A 24391-nucleotide genomic window follows, 5' to 3' on the forward strand; every position below is an offset into this window, starting at 1 on the left:
TCCAGAAGACCTTGTTTTTGTTGTCAGAGACTATTGATTAGTCAAGTATTTGACAATGTGTGCTGAAATGATTTCTACCCTATGGGAAGATACCAGGCCCCTTTAAGTGACTTGTATCCTGATGGAACCTATGCTACAAAGCCATTTCTGCTTTATATGGTATGGCTGCTTGATGTTAAGATGGTATTGAATCTGTTGTGCCACCACTGTAGAAAAACTGTTTCCATCTATCAGAGACAACTCTGCCTTTGTCTGGACATAGCCAAGTTCAGTAATGCTTCAGTGGTGCTTAAAGTCCTGTCCTGTTTTTGTGGGGAGGGAGCTGTCAGGATGGCATAGAACCTAATCTGGTGTGCATGGTTCTAACCTGTGCTTAACCCATGTCATAAGGTTGCCTTAGTTTTTTGTTGTTGGAAGGGGAAGGTCTGGACATGCCGTCGCACTCACTCCAGGTCAGGAGACAACTTTGGGTATTGGTCCTTGCTTTCCACCTTGTTTGATACAGGACATCTTACAGTTTGCTGCCCACAAGCTTTCTGGATCCACCATTCTCTTGCCTCCCATCTTGCCGTAGGAGCAGTGGAATTACAAGATAACTCCTACATCCATCTTCTAGGAACTTGAACTCAATCTCTCACACTTGCATGACAAATACTTTAACTGCAGAGCTCTTTCCAGCCCATTTTAAAAGTTGTTTAGTTTTACACAAGTTTTACAAAGGAAAAGTTGAACTCCTGTGGTCTTTCTTAGTCATATCTTAAGTCAGATAAGGACAGTTATGAAAATGGAGTAGAAATTGGAGAGGAATTGACTGATTTCTCAGGTAGTACTCCCTATAATGCTGTTATGTTAGCATCTTTCCCAAAATGATCTAGGATCTAGGTTGAACTTTATGAGACGGACTAGATATGGTCTTAGAAGAGAGGATGATAACTTGGGTCATTTGCTTCTGGGAGCACCCAGCCGATGGACATTGAGCTGAGAGTCTTAGAAAGGCTATACCCAGCCTCAACTTGGGACTTTAGGAAGCAGTGTCTAGACGGTTCTAATTGAGTCCTGAAAACAGTTGTATTGGTAGTGGTGACCTGTCTTGACAAAGCAGTTGACGAGGTGTGGGTGTGCTGTCTGGTCAGAGTTGGGTTAAATGGTAGTTGTATAAGTAGGGTAACTTTCTGTGTGGCAGAAGAAGCTGGCCAGTGTCTTAGGAAGAGTGTGACAGTCTTACCTTGGCAAGCACCCTGAAAGTTCTTTGACTGCCACATCCTCCAGGGAGGGAACGCCAATTTTCATATTGCAGAAAGACCATACACACATGTCTTTGCTGGTTTTTTTTTTTTTAATCTTGTTTGTATATACAATGAGTGTGTGTCTCTTGTGTGCCCTTGCGCAGCTGTGCGCATGCATGTGCCCCTGTATATGTGGATATCAGAAAACAGCTTTGTGGGGTCTCATTGCACCTATTCATGGGTTTCTTCAGAGAAGCGCTGCTGCCTGTGGGCAGGCTGAAATAGTTTTGTTTTTTAGATAGTGTCATATAACCCAGACTGTCTCAAATTTCGTATGTAGATAAGATTAAGTTTCCAACATGTGTCGGGGCACAGCACAGGGTGAATGCAGCCTGTGGGCTCTTTGGATTTCTGTTTTTTAATTTAGGCTTGTACTGCAGAGATGCTTTGCCTTCAGCTAACCAACAGATGGTTCCTGCTCCAGAGCAATACAAGGCAAGGTAGACACAGTGATTGATGTTTTTGAAATGACATCTAGAACTTGCTATGTAAACCAAGCATTGGTAAGACTTTCACTGGTCAAAGATGCTTATGTATTATGTCTGCCTAAAATTGACCAAACTTGTATCTGGTGCAGCCCAGGATTCACTAGTTGCCCTCAGTTTTCTTTTTCGAGCTCTCCTGGGTAATCACATAAACACTTTGTCCACGGTACTCAGGACTGACTCCTTCTTGAGGAATTGCTGTTCTTATCTTAGCCTATTCTGTTGACTTAGGTAGAGAGACTTTCTTGTCAACAGTTCTTGAGTGAGGAAAGGGAAAGCTACTGGCTATCTAAATCTTTCTTTCCTGGGTTTTGTTTGCTGCTTTAATTTGGCCTAGTTGTGTTTGCTCTGTGTATTTACTCTATTTACAAGCTTTTCTTCCCTGTGTTTTCCATAAGCTAATCCTCTGGTTTAATCATTGAAGAAAATTTTTTGATAATGGAAAGTATCCTATTGAGCATGAGGAGGGCAATGTGTTAGTCATTGTTCTGTGTTGTATCAGGTTTTTTTATGTCTAAGTTTTTAAGACCTGTATATGAATCATTGCTATATAGAATGATTCACTGGCCCTTTTTAAAAATTACATTATTTTTGTGGTGAAGGGTGGGGGTCGGTGCAGTCTGTTCTATTCTTCTGTCCTGTGGTTTCCAACAGTTGAAGTATCATTACCTGCTGAGCCATCTCTCTGGCCCCTCGCTGGCATTTGTGTTGAGACAGTGTGTTAACATTGTTCCTCGTTGGTCTGGAACTTTAAATGTAGATTAGGCTGGCCTCAAACTAGTGGCTCTCCTCCTGACTCTGCCTCCTAAAATCTGGGACCAAGGGCATTGTACTGCTAACCCCAGCATGCTGAATATGACTTATTTTTATCTTCTTTGTCCTCTTCCTCTGTGTGTGTGGTACATGTGTGCGTGTGTAGGTCAGGGGACATCAAGTGTGATGGTTCCACTTTGTTGGAGACAGAGTTTCTTTGTTGTTTGGCTTCCTTTTTAGGTGGCTGGCCAGCTTATGGGAACTCTGTAATCTCTGCTTTGCATCTCACTGAAGGAGTGTTCCTTTTTACATGGGTTTTGGAGATTCAAAACTCAGGTCCTCCTGTTTGTAGGATACGTGTTTATATCTGAGGGATCTCCCTGTGTCTGCCTCCTCACTTGTGGGGTTTCAGGCATGCATTGAGAGCTGCAGACGTGATTCAGACCATGCTTGTAGAGACCAAGCTCTTTCCTGGCTGACTGTCTTCTCAGCCCTTACACTACTGGCTCCTTTCCCTGCTTTTCTTTTTATTTAGTTTGTTTTTGAGGCACAATCGTGCCACATAGCCCAGGCTGGTTTAAACTCTTTTGTACCACCCTTCCAAGTGCTGTATATTCATTGGCTCTCAAGTGAGAGCATTTTCTTTTTTCCTAGTGTGTGGTGATGTCACTCAGGGCCTTGCATATGCTAAGCAAGTACGTAAAGATTTCTTTATATTAATGTATATGAATGTTCTGTCTGCATGAACACCTGCATGGCAGAAGAAAGCACCAAGATCACATTATAGAAGGTTTTGAGCCACCGTGTGGTTGCTGGGAATTGAACTGAGGACCTCAGGAAGAGCAGACCGTGCTCTTAACCACTGAGCCATCTCTCCAGCCTGTTTCTCATTCTCCTCTTAATAGGTATTTGCAGCACATGAACATGAAATATTCAACTTCCTTGAAGTTTATTCTTGTGTTTCCACAAACTGGTCTAACAACTTTGGCTGCCTGTGGACTAAATGAGTGTATCTGCTCAGAAACTTTCCTGGCAGGGGCCTTTAATCTGCTAGTGTTAAAGCTAAAATACAAGTAACAGGCAACTCTAATAGCCTGTACTATTCCTTCCTCAGCCTTTGGAATAGTGGGATAGAGGCATGCGCCATCATTCCCCCTAAGCTATATTTTAATATCTGGACTTCAACTCTTTGTAGTCACGTGTCTTACAAAAGTGAGTTTAGACATTTAGTTTGCCACTACAGAGTAGGGAGGGTTCTACGTGGGTACTAGTAAGGGGTGGTTTTGTTCCTAAAGTTTGGTGTGGAAAGGACATGGACACAAGCCTCTTTGGGTGCCTCACTAAACCTGGAGCTAGGCTGGTAGCCAGCAAGGCCCAGTAGCCCTGTCTGTATCCCACTGCCCCATGGGTACCAGCACATGTTTTTATGTAAGTGCTGGGATCTGAGCTCATGCAAGCACTCTCACCCGTAGAGCCATCTCTTTTAAGTCTAGCCTTAACCTTTCAGGTAGTATGTTTCAGATTTAGCAACTTGGTAAAAATTTACCAACCAAAAAAATTTCTTGCAAGCTGTATTTTGACCTGTTTGTTGACTTTTTTTGAGACAGGAACAGTCTGTGTAGTTTTGGCTAGCCTTGAACTCGAGATCTTTTGCCTCTCATGTGCTGGGATCAAGGTTTGTGCCAGCACGCCCTGCTTTACTTAAGGTCATATCCTGTCACTGTATGTGTTCACTGCTTTATCTTCTCTGGAGTATTAAGTGCATGTGAATGTAAGGTTGCTCAACTGTTCTTACAACAAAATTGCTTAATGAATGTTTATCATCTTAACCTATCTTTGTGGGAAGTAAATAGCTTATCTCAAGGTCATTACTGTCATTATCTGTCTTTGGGGCATTTTTGGTTCACTCAGTTTGTCCCAACGTTCCCTTTATTTGGCTTTAAATTTTCTGATCCTGTGCCATTATCCTGCTGTTCTCAGAGCTCCTTCTCATTCTGTGTAACATTACCTTTTTGTCAATCCCATCTTGCAGCAAACTGCTCTGTAAATTGGTATTTGCTTAGAACTGGACCCTTTAAAAGAATTCTGTGGTCCCTAAAGATGCTGAGCACCCCTACCCTGAAGGTATATGCCTCCTTGAGAATTTTTCAGCAGAAAAAAAAAAAGAAACACAGAAAATAGTTTGTATTTAAACTGACGTGTCTGGGGACCAGAGAGATGGCTCAGCAGTTGAGAGCACTGATTTCTTTTGTGGAGAACCTAGGTTCCAGGGTATTCAGTGCCCTCTTCTGGCCTCTGAGGCACCAGGCATGCAGTCGTGCAGACAGGCTTACACTTAAAAAAAAATTTTTTTTTTCTTTTCTTTATAAGTTAACCATACCTCTCTGAGGCATTTGCAAGGTAAAGGCATTTGCTCAAAAGCGTAGCAGCCTACGTTTGATTTCTGAAGCCATGTAACAGTGGAAGGGGAAACGTGACAGGCTCAGTAGCAGAGGCTCACATGTTCCTGAAGTATCTTCATTCTCATTTCTTCATTCCTGTGATGCTAATAATTATTTGCTTTGTAGCCTTAAAAGAGCTGATCTCTGTGGGGTGGGAGGGGCCGGGAGGATGGTCTATTGGTCTATTCATCTGTCACTGTGAGTTGTTAACATTAGGGTTGTTTGCAAGAGCACGTGCACCAAGGATGACCTTGAACTTCTGATACTCCTGCCTCCACTTTCCAGTCTTCATATTATAGGAATGCTGGAGATTGAACCCAGGGTTCAAGTATCAACTGTCTTAACTCTTAACTGATTTTTTGTTTTTTTGAGACAAGATTTCTCCATGTAGGCCTAGCTGTTGGGTTGACCAGGCTGACCTCTAACTTATAGCGATCCCTCTGCCTCTGTCTCCTGAGTGCTGGGATTAAGGTGTGCAGCATCACCATCCCTGATTTTTTTTTTTTTTAAATAAAAATGTAATTTACATACCATAAAAATACCCTCCTTTAAAAGATACAATTCATTGATTTTTCAGAGTTCTTTCCTGGTTGTCTGTTGCTGTGATAACACACCCTTACAGAAAGCAGCTTAAGGAGCAAAAGTTCATTGGATGGACACAGCCTGGTCCATCATTGTGGGAAAGTGAGGCAGGAATTGGGGCAGGTGGTCTTGTCTGCAGCCAAGTACAGAGAAGAGGTGTGTGTATGCTTGCAACCACTTCCATTTTCATAGTTAGGGTCCTCTATATCCCGTGGCATCTGCCTGCCTGTCCAGGTGGTTTTATGAGTATTTCATGTAAGTAGAACTAACTAGACACAGTATGTGGTTTTTCTAACTGATTGTATTTAATTTTGGGTGTAGGCACACATGAGCCACAGCGTTCATGTGGACCACCTGAGGGGGTTGGCTCTCTCCTGTACCATTTGAATCCAAGAATCAAACTCAGGTCATCAGACTTTGCACCTTTACCCCTGACCCATGATGCTACCAGCCAGGATCATCCCACTTTACACCTATGACAGTATTGAGCTTTTGTTTTTCTACGTCCTTTGTCTTCTCTGTTTTAAAATGGGGTGGGGGACGGGGACTGTGCTCACTTGTGTGTTTAGAAACCAGAGGCCAGCACTGAATCTCTTTTATCAGTATTTAGCTTTGATGAGTATGTAAGCCCATCATCTGCTTGTGGTACCCAGTGAAGCCAGAAAAAGGTATTAGATCCCTCTTGAACTGGAGTCACAGACAGTTGTGAGTTGCTCTGTGAGTGCTGAGAGGTGAACCAGTCTGGATCCTCTACAAGAACAAGTGTTCTTTACCACTGAGTCATCTCTCCAGCCTCTTGTGTGATGTGTGACAAAACATTTCCTGGGGAGATGCAACACACAGTTTTAGATACCCAGATTCAGAACCCACAGCAGGCCCAAGTACCAACCCTTTCGTAGTCTTTACAAAATTGCCTATTCAAGTCTTTTGCCCAATTTTATTGTTTAATTTTTGTATTCTCAATTAAACCTAGGACCTTGCACTTGCTTGTCAAAAACTCTACGACTGACCTGTGTCCTTTGCTTGCTTTTGTTGGTGTTATTTGTATAATTACTCCTTGCATTGAAACAGGGACTCACTGTGTAGACCAGATGGCCTCATACTCAAATCATCTGCTTGCACATACACTGTGTTCCTGGTCTTTGCTGGGTTTTAATTTGGGTTGGCTTTTTAAAGGCTTTTTGTTTTGCATTGGTCTTTTTCTGTTTGCTTGCTTTGGTTTGGTTTTTGAAGGCAGGGTTTCTCTGTGTGGCCTTGGCTGTTGTGAAACTGACTACATCGGCCAGGCTGGCCTCAAACTACGAGATCCACCTGCTTCTGCCTCATCAGTGCTGGGATAAAGGCACACACCGCCATTGTACTACTGGGTTGACTTTTTGGTTTTTGTTTGGTTGGATTGGGCGGGGGTTGAGAGAGGGTTTTAACCCTGGCTAACCTGGAACCCGCTCTGTAGACTCAGAGACCCCCCCTGCTTTTGCCTCTCAGAGTGCTGGAATTAAAGGCGTTCACCATCACTGCCGCGCCTTGGTTGGCTTTTTGTTGTTGAGTGCTGGGGCTGTTTATATGCTCTACATTATCTTTACAGAGATCTTACCACATGGCTTTCAGACGTTTTCTCCTATCTTATATGTTGTCTTTGTATGTGGTACACACATGCATGTTCCTGTTGTTTGTGTTTGCACATGTGTGGAAACCAAAGGCGGATATCTGGTATTTTCCTTTATCACTCCGTTTGAACCTTTTAGCACTGGGACTGCTCCTATTTCTACCTCCCTGTTGCTAAGATTACAGCGTTGGGCAAGTGCCTTTACTTTCATCTTAATGAGCTTTCTGTGTATGGGTCATTAAAGACGAGCATGTTCACATTGTAAACCAGCCTTCAGAACTCTTTTCAACTCACAAAACTAGTTTATATTGCTGCTGACACATGCCCTGCCCTACTCCTTAATGTTAGAGTTTGAACCTGTGACCTCATGCTTGCTAGGCAAAAACAGAACTAGAAATATTGAAACCAGGTGTTTCTTAAGAGTGCTCTATCTCATGTACACCTGCATGCCAGAAGAGGGCTTCAGATTCCGGTATAGATGGTTGTGAGCCACCATGTGGTTTTTAGGACTTGAACTCAGTATCTCTGGAAGAGCAAGACAGTGCTCTTACCTGCTGAGCCATAGCTCTAGCTTTTAGTTCTAGCTACTTGAATTTCTTTGGATACTTAAAGTTAATCAGGTTTGTGGTGTATTACTGTTCTAAAATTTTGTTTGTACAAAACAAGGGGATCTCTGTATTCTACATAGCTCCAGAACTACATGAAAAGACCCTATCTCAAAAAAACAAGCAAAAAGTGTGCTTTTTTTTTTTTTTTTAATTTATTATGTATGCAGTGTTGTGCCTGCATATATACCTGCACGCCAGAAGAGGGCACCCAGATCTCATTATAGATGGTTGTGAGTCAGCATATAGTTGCTGGGAATTGAATTCAGGACCTTTGGAAGAACAGCCAGTGCTCAATCCCTAAGCCATCTCTCCAGCCCCAAAAGTATATTCTTGAGACATAGATTGTTTCATAACTGGGATACTTGTGAATTGCTTTACTTTTCTATCAAGCACTGGGTATACTGAATTAGAATTTCAGGATTTTTGTGGCAAGCCTAGAATTTAAGGATTAAGGAGTAATATCAACTGAAATATTTGGATTATGTTGCAATTGTCCAGGCATAGCATCTCCCACTGAAGAGCCACACCAGATTCAAAGCTTACTATTGGCAGGCTTCATTCATTGTCAAATTCTAGCTTGTTGGCTCACCGAAGCAACCTTCTCTCTTCATCCTTGAGAATATGGTATTTCCTGGCTGTCCCTTTGAGTGCTCATTACATGCTAATCTCAGTAGTGAAGCACAGAGAGGCTGCTGTTTTCTGAACTCTGACGGCTCTTGTTAGGCGTTCTTTGGATAGTGCACTGATATAGCTGCTTCCCTTCTGGTACCGTTCAGATGGTGTGTTTTTACGCTTTCTGGAATGTCTCACCAGAGCTTATTTTACTGGTGGTAAACATGAATTTAAGCGTGTGTGTGTGTCTCTCCTTCCAGCAATGGCACGAGCATGATATCGCTGATCATTCCTCCCAAAGACCAGATTTCACGAGTGGCAAAAATGTTAGCAGACGAGTTTGGAACTGCATCTAACATTAAGTCCCGAGTAAACCGCCTTTCAGTCCTGGGCGCCATCACATCTGTGCAGCAGAGACTCAAACTCTATAACAAAGGTAATCACTTCCCTGTCTCCTCTGTCCACCTGCTTCTGCCATGGCTTCACATGGTCTCCAGCCAGCTGTGGTCACTGTCCTGCAGCTTTATTTTCAATCCATTGAGCACTAAGGACTCTTTGCTATACTTAAGGAATAAATCCTACTGAAACTCTCAGAAGTGAAAATTTTGCCAGTGAGTCTTAAGGGTTTTCTGATTTATTTAAATTATCACTGTGGGGAAAATTAAAGTGGAGAAATTGTTTGTGTTGTTTGCAGTACCTCCAAATGGTCTGGTTGTTTACTGTGGAACAATTGTAACAGAAGAAGGAAAGGAAAAGAAAGTCAACATTGACTTTGAACCTTTCAAACCAATTAATACATCATTGTATTTGTGTGACAACAAGTTTCATACAGAGGTAAGATTGAACATGGAGCGTTCTCCACTAAAGACACCCCATCAGAGCCCATTAGCAGCCACTCTCCTCCCTTCTGCCTCCCAGCTCCAGGCCACTACTAATCTACTTTGTATAAGTAGGATGGCTTATGCAGTTCAGACTGATCCTACAGTCTGTCCTTTTTCAAGATTGTCTGGATGGTAGCATATGTCTGTACTATTTGACCACTTTATCACTGAAAACTCTGGTATTGAGTAAGCTGCATTATTTATGTGTTGATGCCTTTGCCTTCAGTTTTCACTGTTTGGCTTTCATGAATACTGCCATTATAAACATTCAGGCACAGGGGCTTGTTTGTACCTATTCCTTTTATTTTTGTAGATTATTTATATAGAAATAGAATTGATAGCTCATATAGTAACTATATTCTTTGGAGAAATCAGTTTTCTAAACCATAGGCAATTGTAGCCTTTTACATGGGTATTTTTTCTCTCACTTTTTTGTGTGGGGGTATGGAAGATGACAGGCTCCATGTTGCTTTGAATTTCTGATCCTCCTGCCGCCACCTCGTTATTAACATGCTAGGATTATGGGCATCCTGTATCATGACTGTTTCTCTTTTGTTTTTGAGACAAGGTCTCTACAGCTCTGGCTGTCCTGGAACTCAAGAGATCCACCTGCCTCTGCCTCCTGAGTGCTGGGATTAAAGGTGTGTGTCACCACTACCTGGCCATCATAACTATTTTCAAAATAATGTACATTTATTTTACTACTCAGGATTTGTGAGGAAAGCACTAAGTTGGATTTGGATAACTAGAAGCAGGTGATTGATTGACTGCCTCTCTGTCCTAGTGACACTTGCCTATATTCTTTGCACCTTTAGTGCTAAGCTCACAAATTGTTGAAAAATAAGCAAAGAAAATGCATTTAGTGAAGATTTTTCTCTTTTCCTGTTCTTAGGAAACCTGAGTGACTGAGGTAACTATGATGAACATTAATAGTGGAAAAGAAACCTCATTAGACTGACCTAAATCAGTCAACAGTAAGCAATCGGGAATTCACAGCTGGCTCCTACTTTAGTCTCTTGCCTTTCATCAACCCAGAGAAAAACCTCTGCAGTGGAATTAGAACTGACATTTGTCCACAGTTTACAGTGGGTGATTTTTGCTAACTTGACAGGAAGTCCAATTCCAATTGAATCTTGGTTGACTGTATGGTGATCTAGCTTATTTTTATCTTAGCTTCTAGTGCTCTGGCAGAGGCCTCGTTGGGCTGTTAGCCGCTCTGTCTGACACGTTTGCTTATATCAACTTTGATAAAAACAGATTTTGGATCTTTCTGCTTTAAAAAGTGTATGATAGCTGTATTGTCACGCTTTAGTTCAGTTATTGCATTACTGATTTTTCTTTTCTTCCAGTTGTCATTAAAATGGCCAGCCCCCTGTTCCCAGGGTTTACATGGTTGCTGGGGGTCCAAAGAAGGTCCTTGTGCAGAGCAAGCACCTTAGCTGCTAAGCTGCTCCTCAGCCCTTACTGGGATTTATTTTGTTCAGACAACCTGTTCTCAAAAACTTGTATAACCAAGGATGACCTTGAACACTTGTTCCTTCTGGCTCCCCCTGAGTATTTGGGATTACAAGTAAATCCCACCATGCCTGATTTTCTTCTTTAAGACAGGGTCTTGCTGTCTGGCCTAGAATAGCATTTTGGACTCAATTCTCATGCTTCTGCTTCCCAAGTGCTGGTACTATGGACCTCTTACCACAGCAGGTTTACAGTATGGCTGTCTTACTGCAAAGGTTCATTTGGCTGAACATTTTAGGTGTTTTTATAAAGAACGTTTCCTATTTCTTAGTTAAAATGGGATGAATGGTTTCTTTAGTTCTAAAGAGATCAAAATATGGCAATTAATGATGTTCCAGGCCTTAAGTCTCAGTTCATCACAGAAAATGTGAGTCCCAGGGCTGTTTACATACCTCAGGAGAGGCAGAGGTTTGGAATTAGTACCTAAGTCAGAAGTTCTTCCATAAAACTATTTAAGGCTGGCACACGACTTTATTCCCAGCATTCAGGAGGCAGGCGCAGGTTAATCTAGTCTACAGAGTTCCAGGACACCCAGGGATACCTAGAGAAACCTTGTCTTGAAAAAAAAACAAAAACAAGCAAAAAAAAACCCTCTAAAATTAAGCTTGTGTTTTATAACCCTGTGTCATTTTTGTATAAGAGGGCAGGGGTCAAATGAAACATTCAAAAACTAGAAAATCTTTTTAGACACTTCTGGGTTTTCTGTTATTTTGCCTTGATAGTGCTGTGTCATAATGCTGAGGTCATTGATAGTAACAAAGTTGAGTTGAAGGGAGTCCTGCTCTGGCAGAACACTGGCTCAGAGTGCGAGAGACCCCCTGGGTGCACTTCAGAGCACTATCCTAGACAACAGGAACAGTGGGGTGTGTTTGCTGTTGCCCTTAATTCCAGTGCTCAGGGAGGCAGAGGCAGGCCTGGTCTACAAGGCGAGTGCAGGACAACCAAAGCTACACAGAGAAACCCTGTCTCGAAAAACCAAAAAAAGAAAAACAGGAATTGAAATTTGAAATTTAATTTGGATGTCTATATACCATCTATCTAAATAAAATGAAAAAGTAAAAGTAGAGACTAATTTTCTGCTGACATTTTGTTTGATTGGTTGGTAGTTGGTCATTGTTTGATTGGGGTTGGAGAGGATTTCTCACTCTGCATCTCAGGTTGGCTTTGAACTTGAAATCCTCCTGTGTCTGCCTCCCAGGGGCTGAAGTTACAGGATGCCACTGAGTTCACCTCAAGTTTTGTGGTGTGTGTATGTGAGAGGGACAGAGTGAGGGGACAGCTTGCTTGTGGAGTTAGGACAACTTTGTGGAGTTGATTCTGTCTTTCCAGGTTGGTTCTGGGAATCCTGTGTAGTCACCAGGCACCTTCACTTGCTCAGCTGTCCTGCCTGCCCAAGTTTCAGTTTTGAGTTGTTTCGTTTCTTCTTGTTTTTATTGTGGTAAAATTCAGATAGTCACCATCACTGCTTTTAGTTTGCAGTCCATTGTGTACCATCACCACCACTTATCTCCAGAACTGTGTAAATAAACAAAGTATTCCCCTTCCTCCTTCCCCAAAGATGGAAGCCACCATTCTACGTAAGCATAATGCATTAGAGCTGGTCTGTAAATCACTCCATTCTCCTTCGTGTTCATACCATGTTGAGTGGGATGAAAGGGTTTGTGTGTCACTTTGAATTTTGTCAACCTTGGCAAAGCATTGGAGCTCACCATGTAGTGCTTGTGTTTGTTTTTTTAGGCTCTCACAGCATTACTTTCAGATGACAGCAAGTTTGGTTTTATTGTAATAGACGGCAGTGGTGCTCTTTTTGGCACACTCCAAGGAAACACCAGAGAAGTCCTGCACAAATTCACTGTGGATCTCCCAAAGAAACATGGTATATAGGAGGACTGCTTGAGTCCTTTTACTTGTGTCTTATAGTAGTCGCTATGTAAATAAGCATCAGTTTGTGTTAAACAGTTTGGACGTGTTGATTAGATTGACTGGTTACTTTGTTTTTACTTCATAAGGCATATTGTACGTTTTTAATAATTACACTTTTCCCACCACTTTTGTGTCAAAGGCAGAGGAGGTCAATCAGCCTTGCGTTTTGCCCGTTTAAGAATGGAAAAGCGACATAACTATGTTCGGAAAGTGGCAGAGACTGCTGTGCAGCTGTTTATTTCTGGAGACAAAGTGAATGTGGCTGGTCTGGTTTTAGCTGGATCAGCTGACTTTAAAACTGAACTAAGTCAATCTGACATGTTTGATCAGGTAAGAGATAAGAAACTGTCATTACAGGACTTTTATGTGGGGACATTCATCCTTGACATTATGCATGTATGTGTCTTTCTAGCCATAAATTCCCTAGGTTAAAAAAGACTCAGCTGATGTGGTTGCTTGAGCCTTTAATCCCAGTACTTGGGGAGGCAGAGGCAGGCATATCTCTGTGAGTTCAAGGCCAGCCTGGTCTACAAAGCAAGTCCAAGGCAGCCAGAGCTACACAGAGGTACTCTTCTTGGGAGAAAAAAAAATTAAAAAGTTTCTGTGGCTAGAAAGGATGCGTGATTAAGGGTGCATACTACTACTCATGCAGAGGACCTAAAATTTGGTCCCAGCAACCACATTGGACATCAGATGGCTCACAAATATCTATGTAACTCCAGCTAAGGAAATCCAATAACAAAATATTTTTTTTAAGAGAGTAGGTATTTAAGGTTCTAATGTTTTTATTTCTGTTTGTGTCAGAGGTTGCAATCAAAGGTTTTAAAATTAGTTGATATATCCTATGGTGGTGAAAATGGATTCAACCAAGCTATTGAATTGTCTACTGAAGTTCTCTCCAATGTGAAGTTCATTCAAGAGAAGAAATTAATAGGTATCAGTGAAATGTTCCTATTTTGTTTATTCTGTGAAATGTTTTTGGTGGGTATGTGTGAAATAAGACACTGAGGAGGTTTTAAAAAAAAGGGTTGGGCATTTATACTTTAATCCCCACACTAGGATGGCTGAGGTTGGATCAAGAGTTCAGGGTCATCCTTGGCTGCAGCTGTTAGGCCAGCCTGGGTTATATAAGACTCTTGTCCCAAACAAAATTAAAATTAAAGGAAAATTAAGTATTTTTACTAAAAAAAAAAAAAAAAAAAATCAGCTGGTCACATATGCCTCAGGAACTCCAGCACTCAGGAAGCTGAGGTAGTTGTACTGCCACAGTATAGCTGTATATAATCCAGCCGGCCTGGTTTTCAGGGTAAGACTCTGGGTTGAGAATAAGGGGCTGCTGGGGCAGTGGCTCAGTTGATAGTGTTTGCCCTGGACTCAGTCCACAGCACCAGTATCATATACTATAATCCCAGAATTCTGGGTGGTTGGAGACAGGAAGATCAGAAGTTCAAGGTCATCCTTAACTACATAGAAAGTGGGAAGTCAGCCTGGGCTGCAAAAGACCCTGACTCAAAAACAAAAGCTTGTGTGGCATATTTATTCTTCCTAGGGCCATGAACCCAGATAAAGATTCAAACAGGAGGCATATAGTCTTCTCCCTGGGTTTTATGGATAATTCCTTTACTCTGCTGTGTTAGCCTTTCTAAAGTACAGCACCAACCTTAAAAGGGGCAGGAAAGGGCAACCCAGGAGGACCTAGATTATTCAACAAAAGATGATGTGTCCATATGACCTGGGTCTTCCTTTAAGGCAGGGCATATGGGCCAGAGGCAGCATGCAGCTAGACGCTAGGAGCAGGCTCTGGCAGGTAGGCTGCCAAGCCTGGGACTGGAAGTGGAATCCTCTCTTTAATATTAGTGATCAGCACTGGTAGAATTGATATAAAAATCAGCTGTGCAAGGCCCTTATAGAAAGGGTATGTGGTGTTTGCATATACACTCTGCATACTATCCCATGTACTTGAAATTATCAATCAATTATTGGTAATACCTAGCACATTGTAAATATTCTATAAATAATTGTATGCTATAATTTAGATCACAATGACAAGTAAAGGTCTGTGTATATCCAACCATCACAGGCCTAGCTACATAATACACTTTGACATGCTGTGCTTATTTTTCTAAATGTTTGCTCCATGCTTGGTTGAGGTCATAGATATCTAGAGCTACCATGTATTTTATTGTTATATCTAATCCACAGGGCGATATTTTGATGAAATTAGCCAGGACACAGGCAAGTACTGTTTTGGAGTTGAAGATACGCTAAAGGCTTTGGAAATGGGAGCTGTAGAGATTCTAATAGTCTATGAAAATCTGGATATAATGAGATACGTTCTTCATTGCCAAGGCACAGAAGGTAAAAAAAAAAGAAAGAAAGAAAGAAAGAAAGAAAGAAAGAAAGAAAAGGAAAAAATAGTGTTGCTGTCTGTTACATTTCCCTTGTTCAGAAATCCTTAGTTTCACGCACAGTTGTAAGGATATTATAACTGCATAGGGTACTGTCTCATTGCCATCCCTACCTCCCACCCCACTCATTAACTGTGAATGACTGTTCACAGTTCAATTTGCCAAGTTAAATTTCACAGGTAATTTTGCTTTCGTTGAGGCTATATCCTGAATGTCTTTGTTTCTTTATAGGAGCTGGGTACCAGGTACTGTGTGCTAAGATATTTATGGGAAGGTTTGGTAGAGTTAGTCAAGGAATCCTTATCTAATTTCTCCTACAGAGTTAATATCTATCAGTATTTTGAGAACCTGGTTAACACTTTTTTTTTTTAACTTTTAATACTACAGAGGAAAAAATTCTGTATTTAACTCCAGAACAAGAGAAGGATAAATCTCACTTCACAGACAAAGAGGTATGCCATTTTTTGTTTGTTCCATGATAACATACAAAAAGCCTGAATGTTAAAGCATTCTAACATATAGTATCAGCCTTAGAAAACAAAACCTTATTATAGATAAACAGCCATGGAACGGAGCAGTGTCTCGCTGCCACCCTGGTTGGATATGAGGAGGGAGTCATAGTTATTATGGAGTTATTTTTTTTAAAGTAGTCCAGTAAGCTGAATATGGTGGTATACAGCTTCAGTCCTAGCACTCAGAAGGCAGGCACTCTGGGCTCAAGGCCAGCCAGGACCCCATCTCAAAAATAAAAGAAATCAGGAAAACATTGTTATCCTTGAAATAAAAGAGATTTAATTTGACTAGCACTGTCCTTGCCTTGTAAGATCTTGTTGCGTTATTAGCTTTTTGTGGCAGAAGCAGGGATGGAGGTGGGGGTCTGAGGCAGGTTTCTCTTTGTAGTCTTGGCTGGCCTGTAACTCATTTTGTCAACTAGGCAGGCCTTGAACTCAGAGATCTACCTGCCTCTTCCTTCTGAGTACTAGGATTAAAGGCGTGCACCACCACCACCACCTAGCTGCTTGTGTATGTCGGTGGCAGCATTTTATCAGCTTTTTCTCTGCACCTAACTAGGTTTTCAGTTGTGTTACGAAGAACTGGGATATGTTTAGTTTTGTGCATTTATATTACTTAAAATGGGTAGGAGAATAATGGGTATTGATAAGCAGGGGCATTGAGAGGGGTTTGTAAAACTTTGTATCCTGATCCCATTGTTTCTGTGTTGTGACTGCTCTGCAGACTGGACAGGAACATGAACTGATTGAGAGCATGCCCCTCTTGGAATGGTTTGCTAACAACTATAAAAAATTTGGAGCTACACTAGAAATTGTCACAGATAAGTCACAAGAAGGATCACAGTTTGTGAAAGGATTTGGTGGAATTGGAGGTGAGTAGCACACTCAAACCAAGGTCCCCTGCCAGGGTCTCTTCTCAGCCTGGAATGATTTACGTCCAATAACGTATGCTCTGTTTACTTGGAGGAGGTGGTTGGAACAACAGGTCTGAGTTGCACATTCCTTAGTTTGGACCAATTTTAATGATTTTTATTAGCATGTAGTCGTGTGTGATAATGAACCACATGATTTTTTTTCTTTCTTTCTTAATTATTTTGCTTTTGTTGAGATAGTGTTGCACTGTGTAGCTCTGGCTATCCTAGAAAACTTGCTTTGTAGACCAGGCTGGTCTCGAACTCATATAGATCCTCCTGCCTCTGCCTCCCAAGTGCTGAGATTGAAGGCATGTGCATATATACATGCATGCATATACTGTATTTCAGTCATATTTAATCTCTGGGGTTTTATTGTTTACTTTGTATGTATTTAGTAGGCACAAGAATACCATGGTGTACATACGGAGGTCAGAAGACAGCTTGTAGGAGTTGGCTCTCTATTTCCACCTTGTGGGTTCTGGGAATCAGCTTGTTCAGCAAATGTCTTTACCTTCAGAACCATCATAGTAGGCCTGTGTTTTGTTTGAGTGTGTTGTTTTGTGCCTACAAAGAAACATTCAGGTGTCAAAAGGTAGCTAGGAGTCTATTTTCTTCCCATCATATGGGTTCCAGAAATGGAACTCAGGTCAAGAACTTTTATTCACTGAGTCCTCTTTCTCATCCCTTTGTGGTTTTTTGGGGGGTATAGGAAGGCTGTCCTGGGATTCAGCTGTGCCACCCAAACTGGCCTCCAACTCTAAGCCAGCCTATATTTGTGAGCCGCCATGCCTGGGGTAGTTTTGTAATTCTGGAATGGGGTGGGCTTCTCCTGTAAGAGCAACTCCTTCTTCCTGCTTAGGAACCCATGGCACTTAATCTGCTTTGTTTCTCCAGGTATCTTGCGGTACCGAGTAGATTTCCAGGGAATGGAATACCAAGGAGGAGACGATGAATTTTTTGACCTTGATGACTACTAGGTAGTCGACATGGGTCCGGCAAAATGTGCCTCACCCTCCAGCATTCAACCCAAGGAGCATACCCGTGGTGGAATCCAAACAGATCCCTGCCTTACAATTGGAACATTTCCAGAACTTAATCCGTGAGCATTGGATACTGAAAAGAAAAGCGAAACAAAACCAGACCCAACCCTACACTTTGGTTTGTCATGGTGTCAGCGCAGCAGCCTACAACTAAGTTCCTAAATGCCACTTTGGACTAATTTAAAAAAGAATCCCAGTTTTTACTTTTACTTGATGGTAAAATTGGTTGCTCTTGTATTTTATGAAAAAAAAAATGATTTTTTTAACCTTCATACATAGAAGCAAAATACTTTAACTGCTGTAAACCTTCAAAAGTTAGTAGAAGTGAGATCATACTGGTTTGTTTCTTATTTTGATCGGAGAATAACTAAATTGCTGCATTTAGCAGTGACCCATTTACATGGCATCCTCAGCTTAGACTGCACAAGAAGAAATATATGTGGTGAAATATTGGAACTGTTTCTCTCTTGGTCTCTGTTTAATGTTGAAAGGGTGAGTTAATAGGCAATTTCAGCTTCACTCCCTCACACTCCCCCCGCCCTCCCAGACTGTTTCAAAGGTGCAGGTTGCATTGCAAAGTCAGACTGAGTGCTAAAATATTGGGGCCATTGTTCTCTTGACTTCCATCAATCTGGAGGCACATTTGTGCCCAGCGTTTGGGAGCCCTTTGTGTCACTAGCATTACTGTGAGGCTCCCTGTAATCTCAACCTACTTGAAACCAGTCTGGGACGGATGCGGTGGGGCTTCTGTGCTATTGCTGGGATTGGGAGAAATAAAACATGCAATTTAAGTGGAACCAAAAAAAAAATTCAAAGATGATTTGCTTGGATCTATTCTTGGTAAAGGGAGGTGGTCGTGTTTCCTTGTGTTGGATGGCATGAGATTATGTGAATGTTTTGATTTTTTTCAAATGAACTGCAAGATTTTTCACAGGAACGACAGACATGTATGACCGTGCATGTATCTCAAACCCCTGGTGGGGCTGGAGCATCTGTTTCAAAAGTGGGACTTCTAAGCACCTCTCAGATGAGAAAGTGTGGGAGGAGGGTGGGAAAGGAAAGGGTGGGGAGGGATGGGACAGAGCTTCTGGCACCATGGACTATGAACCATGTTAGATCCAAAAGTTGGCCTGAAAACCTGACACTTACACTTCACAACTGGGGCTGTAAGTTGGATTTGAACCCAGCTGAAGTGCAAGGTCATGGTGTGCTCGAGGTGGTGACAGTGATTAAGTGTGTAGGATGTGCCCAGTAGTAGCAATGGGAAAAAGTATACCGAGTGGACTTTGAAGGACCAAAGGTTTTTAAAGTCAACTGGTATCACCCACACACTTACCAGGGTGGTGGGGTGCATTGGGTTTCAAATTGGGTACTTTTAACACTTTAGTGCCTGACTGCTGTTCTTCACTGACTTGACTCAGTCACTTGTAGCTTTATTGGTCTGAACCAGCTCCTTGTTCCCAGGTTACAGACCTGCCTATCGTTCCAATAATCCTGTTTCACTTGAATGAAGGGAGTATGTCTTAAATGTAAAGCTTCTGGTTCTCACGCTGTACTCTGAGGTCCAAATGACTGTCTGTCGCGTAACCTGATGTCTCAACCCCCAGTGAGAAGAGTCAATTCTTTGGTGTTCACCAACGGGGGAGGCTTCACCAGAACAGGCTTTTGCTTTGGGCTCTGCTGTTTGTTTGCAGAGCGCCAAGAGCAAGCGAACACACTCTTCCCAGCAGTACCTTAGGGTTTTGCCATTGTAAATGGGTCTAATGTGATATGACAAGACCAGAGAGATTGGATGTAAATTTGCATTTTGAACATGCTTGTTGTTTCACATGATACATTTAGGGTATGCAGCTCCTTTTGTAGTTTTTATTTTTACTATTTAAGTTTGGAAATGATGCCAAATTTTTGTATTTCTTTAATCAATGTGTTCTCCTTGGTGATCTATATTGCATTATATATTGATGTGTGTATCAATATATACTGATCTGTGTTACACTTCCGCATACAAACACATAAGTGAGAGGGGTGAAACGGTAGCCTGCACTCCCCAGCCTCTGCAGAGAGACCCTAAGAGCAGAATCTCGGTGTTGTGATGTACAGAAATGGAGAAGAGTATTAAACCATATTTAAGAATATATTTTGTGTGCTTGAGATTTTTTAGGAATGTTCCTAGAAACGTCTGGACTACAGAAACTAAGTTCTCCCATTTGTCAGATTAGTTGTGCCTAATAAATGCTCAGCCTTAGGGTTAGTCTCACTGTCTTATGTAGAGGATAGCTGAGGTTGTGCTGTAGAGAGCTTTTGCTTTCTAGGGTCAAACTGGTTTGTAGCTTTCTCCACTTTTACATGTATGTCAGAAGGAAATTTGCACACATTTGGCATTGGCGCTTTTGTTTTAAGGTATTTCAAACCTACCTATATTCCATAGAGACAGATGGTGTCACTGTCTAGCAGGTAAGAAAACCTTGAGATTAGCAGCTCTTCTGTAATGGAACCAAAATTTTATCACAGTCTCAATTCTTAAGTTAATTCTTCATGCACTTACCTCTGTCCTATAAAAGAGGCCATAATCCAGTATGGTGGTATATGGAGGCAGAGGTGGGAAGATTTCGAGTTTGAGGCTACTTTTGGCTATGTAGCAAGATCTTGTCTTAAAAACTAACCAAAGAAGGCCAGGTGCAGTGGCACACGTCTATAATCCCAACAGTTGGATCTCTGTGAGTTCAAGGCCAGCCTGGTCTACAAAGTGATTCCAGGACAGCCAAGGCTACACAGAGAACCCTGTCTTGAAAAACAAAAAATAAACCAAAGCAAAAAAAAAACAAAACAAAACAAAACAAAAAAAACAAAAAAAAAAAACCTGCTCAGGGATCTGAGTAGTTGGCTCAGCAGTCAAGGGCACTGACTGCAAGCCAGGCATGGTGGTGCACACCTTGAATCTCAGCACATGGGAGACAGAGGCAGAGTTCCAGGACAGCCTGGGCAACATGGAGAAACCGTGCATTGAAAAAGAAAACCAAAGAAAGCACTGGCTACACTTAAAAAGTGCCCAAGCTAACTGCCAGTGCCCACAGCACTAGGGGATCCAGTGCCTGCTGGCCTCCACTGGCACCAGGCACCCACGAGATGGAGGCAGGAAAATACACATGCATATGAAGTAATTAGTCCAGAGCAGAAACTAGCCTAGCATTCTGATTTTCACCTAAAGGTTTAGAAACCTAGAGGTTCTTCAAGAACTTCAGAACACTGTTAAGGAACAGGTTGTGTGTAATGTGGCCTGCTGTTTCCAGGTTAGAAAGAAAATCGGCCAACAGCAGCTGTGCTCTTATCCATCATGGCCTTTTCAGCATATTCGTGCTTTTCTTTTTCAACCCAGGAGGTACCCAGATTATACCAGTCTCCCTCTGGAAAGAGACAGGCACAGTGAAGGTAGTTTTTCTCCTACAGCATGCCTAGGTGGTATTCTTAGAGCCAGGCTGTTGGGAGCGTGGGCTGTGGCACTTGCCTGTCTGGACCTGCGGCGCTTGCCATCTTTGTTCTCCAGCTCCCACTCCCATAGCACAGCACTCCCAGACAGGCCCAGCAGATTGAGGGCTGAGTGCCAGGGTGGAATTTAAGGTTCCTGCCAGCTTCTCCCTTGTAGCCAATTTGCATGCATGCCAGTTGGGAATCACATCTGCCAGAGTCCCACCCTGATGGGACTCTACCTCAGGGATGTAGGAGCTGAGTGGCCAGCGGGTGTGGAAACACGGTGTTGGGGCTTGTGAGGCAAGGCATTTCCTTGTCTTGTAGCAGTTTGAGTGCTATCATGTGACGTGTGGCCGAATGAAGATGAGAGGCACACGTGCAGGCGTTCATCTCCACAGTTCTCTGTAAGTGTGCACCCTGGCCGGTGAACTCTGAGGGTAGAGCTGCTCCAAGAATCTCAGAATTTGGCAGGCTCATCCCGGGCTCACCTAGAAACCAGCCTGGTATTAGTAATTGCCTGTAATCTCTGCTACTTTGGACAAGTCAGAGTCGGCTAGGACAAATCAGAGAAATCCTACCTCAAAGCAAAGGCCTGGGGCATAGTCTAGTGGCAGTGTTCGTGCATTGTGATGACTTTGGGCCTGACACCACCACCACCACCACCACCCCCAGCACCCCAACACAAGTCTTTCCAAGACAGGGTTTCTCTATGTAGACCAGGCTGGCCTCAAACACAGAGATCCACCTGCCACTGCCTCCCTGAGTGCTGGGATTGCAGGTGTGTGCCACTGCACCTGGCTCAGAACTGCATGTGATGACACGCCTGTAACATTAGCACCTGGGAGACTGGGCGATGCCGAGTTATCCGAGCAAGCCTTTTACCTGAAAAGACCGTCATACAGATTGTTTGAGGATTTCATAGAGAAAGGTATGCGAAGTGCATAGTCCGACCCCTGGCACTTGGCTGGGCCTGTGATGAGACTTGCAATTAGGATTCCTTGGCTACCAACCTACATCCCATGGAAGGTGTCTGGAGTGACTTTATGGTGGTGGCCACAAGGTGGTGCTCTATTACAAGGATGCTAGCTGAAAGGACCCTTGCATCATTGGAAAGATGATTTTCTATAGCAGATGCTGGGACAGCTTGCTTTGTCCTTAAAATCTGGACAAATAGGAAGGGCAGTCAACCAAAGGAAGGAGGGTCAAGTATACATAGAAGAACCCAGGAGGCTCGTTGGACCTCTGCTATGCTTTTGCCCTCTGAAATCTAGGTTTGAACTAACACCTATAAAATAACTGTACACTAAGTTATATAACCCTTAGAAAAACTCAGAGCTGTTTCTATCTGGTGAGATTCCTAGGCTATTACATGGCAATCTAGGACCCAGCCAGTAGGTTCCAGAGCTATGAAATACAGGCCATTCATGTGTTAAGTGGGCATGCCTTTCTGACCACTGGCATGCTTTCTGAGGTGACCACCTGCTTGAGTTGTATCTGGAAGGCACCCATTATCATTTCTTCTTTCCCACAACACACATTTCTACTGGCTGGCCAGCTTCTCCCCTGCTGTAGTTGAGGGTAAGCAAAAGAATATCTGTGATCTTCTTGGAGAGGACTCCTGGAATTTGTCCAGCGTGTCAGGCTAGACCTGGGTGGCTCACTTACAATTCTAGCACTTGGAAAGTAGAGGCAGGAAGATGAAGGAACTGAAGGTCATCTTCAGCTACTACACACCGTGCTTAATGCCAGCCTGTTTACATGAGACCCTGTCCAAAGAAAAAAAGCAATTTATCCAGTGTCTTCATCGAAGAATAGAATTTCTTGAATGGTGTGTTTGTCCTTGGTCCTTTATTAAGTTAGTTTGGGATTGAACCAGAACTGTGCTAATGCACTGTGCTACTTCCTCAGCTACATTGCTACCTCCCAGCCCACCCTGCCCCCTTGGAAAAAAGGTCTTGTTAACCTGCCCTAGTTGGCCACAAACTCTCGATCTCAAGTCATCGTTGCTGTTTTTTGAGACAGGGTCTCTGCATAGCCTGGTTGTTCTAGAACTCACTCATATAAACCATATGTAGCTGGGACAGCAGGCACACATGCATTGTACCATATTTGCCCCTACTGGGGTTTTGTTTTTCAGTTGCATCACATTTTTACTTACATTTTTAGAGGTGTGTGCAAAAACAGCATATAATCAGGGCAACCTGTAGGAGCTGATTCTCTCCATCTCCCACTGAGCCTTTTTTTTTTTTTTTTTTTTTTTTTTTTTGAGATGGGGTTTCTCTGTGTGCCCTTGGCTTCACAGTAAGATCCTATCAACCAATCAACAAAACAGAGCCTCTCTAGCCTCCCCCAAATTATCAACTATCTTTTCATTGATTGTTTCCTTGGTTAGCTAACGGACTTCTTTTTTGTACATAAGTTTGTTGGTTTTGTTTTGTTTTTCTGTGTAGCCTTGGCTGTGCTGGACTCAATTTGTAGACCAGACTGGCCTCAAACCCACAGAGAGCCACCTGCCTCCGACTCCTGAAGTGCTGGGATTACAGGCTTGCACCACTGCACCCAGCTCCACAGAGCCCTCTGGCCTGACCCAGGGACCTGCTCTTCAAATTCTGACATTGATAGGACATTTAACACCCAGAGGTGGACTACAGATAAAAGCTGCCATAGTTAAATCCTAGCTTTATAATTACTGTGCTAAGAGAATGTATTAGGAAGTACATGTTGATGTGTTAAGAGGTTTAACGTGGGTGAAGCTTATAGCCAGGAATAGGGGCCCACACCTTTGATCCCAGGCACTCAGGAGGCAGAAGCAGGTGGATCTCGGTGAGCCTGAGTTTTAGGACAGCCAGAGCTACAACAGTGAGATCCTTTCTGGGGGTGGGGTGGGGTGAGGCTTATTAACATTTTGAAATTTCAGAAATGTAGAGAAAAAATAGCATGACTTGGCATGGTGGCAACACAGCTGTGGAGACTGAAGCAGTGGGATCGCCAGGGGTCTCAGACAGCCTGGGCTCTACAACCAGCCCCAAACCACAACAGCAACATACAACGAATCACCTAAGGGCAGTGAACATCCACGGCACGGCAGGATGTTTGGTCCTGACTGGTTCAGAAGGTTCTTAAGCTGGTCCCATTCTCTGTGCAAGTTAGCTTTCACTCACAATTTGGGTTTGGCTCAAGTCAGTCTCACTAAGTCAGCCTAGGTCTGAGGCCTGGGAGTTGCTTAGAAAAGAGAATGAGGGGCACCAGGCAAGGAGCTGCCGTCGTGTGCCCTGGAGATAGTCGGTCTTGCCTTGGGCTATGTGAGATAAGGGAGTACAAAGAGCAAAGACTGAGGCCTTTAATGCTAGATAAGCA

At 42.8% G+C, this 24391-nt stretch overlaps 1 protein-coding gene and 1 non-coding gene across 2 annotated transcripts in view; one reads left to right on the plus strand and one right to left on the minus strand.

The window, feature by feature from the left end:
* Positions 1–19701, plus strand: part of Etf1 (eukaryotic translation termination factor 1) — a 31476-nt gene extending 11775 nt beyond the window's left edge. Inside the window, exons 3-11 of the mRNA XM_055625432.1 lie at positions 8634–8809; positions 9068–9207; positions 12507–12645; positions 12832–13022; positions 13497–13626; positions 14895–15050; positions 15488–15552; positions 16337–16484; positions 17421–19701. Of these exons, the coding sequence (XP_055481407.1) occupies positions 8634–8809; positions 9068–9207; positions 12507–12645; positions 12832–13022; positions 13497–13626; positions 14895–15050; positions 15488–15552; positions 16337–16484; positions 17421–17503 (1228 nt within the window). The 3' untranslated portion in view covers positions 17504–19701. The remainder of the gene's footprint in view (positions 1–8633; positions 8810–9067; positions 9208–12506; positions 12646–12831; positions 13023–13496; positions 13627–14894; positions 15051–15487; positions 15553–16336; positions 16485–17420) is intronic.
* On the minus strand, positions 14242–14366 carry LOC129690264 (small nucleolar RNA SNORA26). The gene has a single exon (XR_008722267.1). It is a non-coding gene; the product is annotated as a small nucleolar RNA SNORA26 (small nucleolar RNA).
* Positions 19702–24391: the final 4690 nt, after the last annotated feature.

Source organism: Psammomys obesus, unplaced genomic scaffold (assembly GCF_907164565.1).
Source record: "Psammomys obesus unplaced genomic scaffold, mPsaObe1.curated_primary_1811, whole genome shotgun sequence".
Taxonomy (NCBI): domain Eukaryota; kingdom Metazoa; phylum Chordata; class Mammalia; order Rodentia; family Muridae; genus Psammomys; species Psammomys obesus.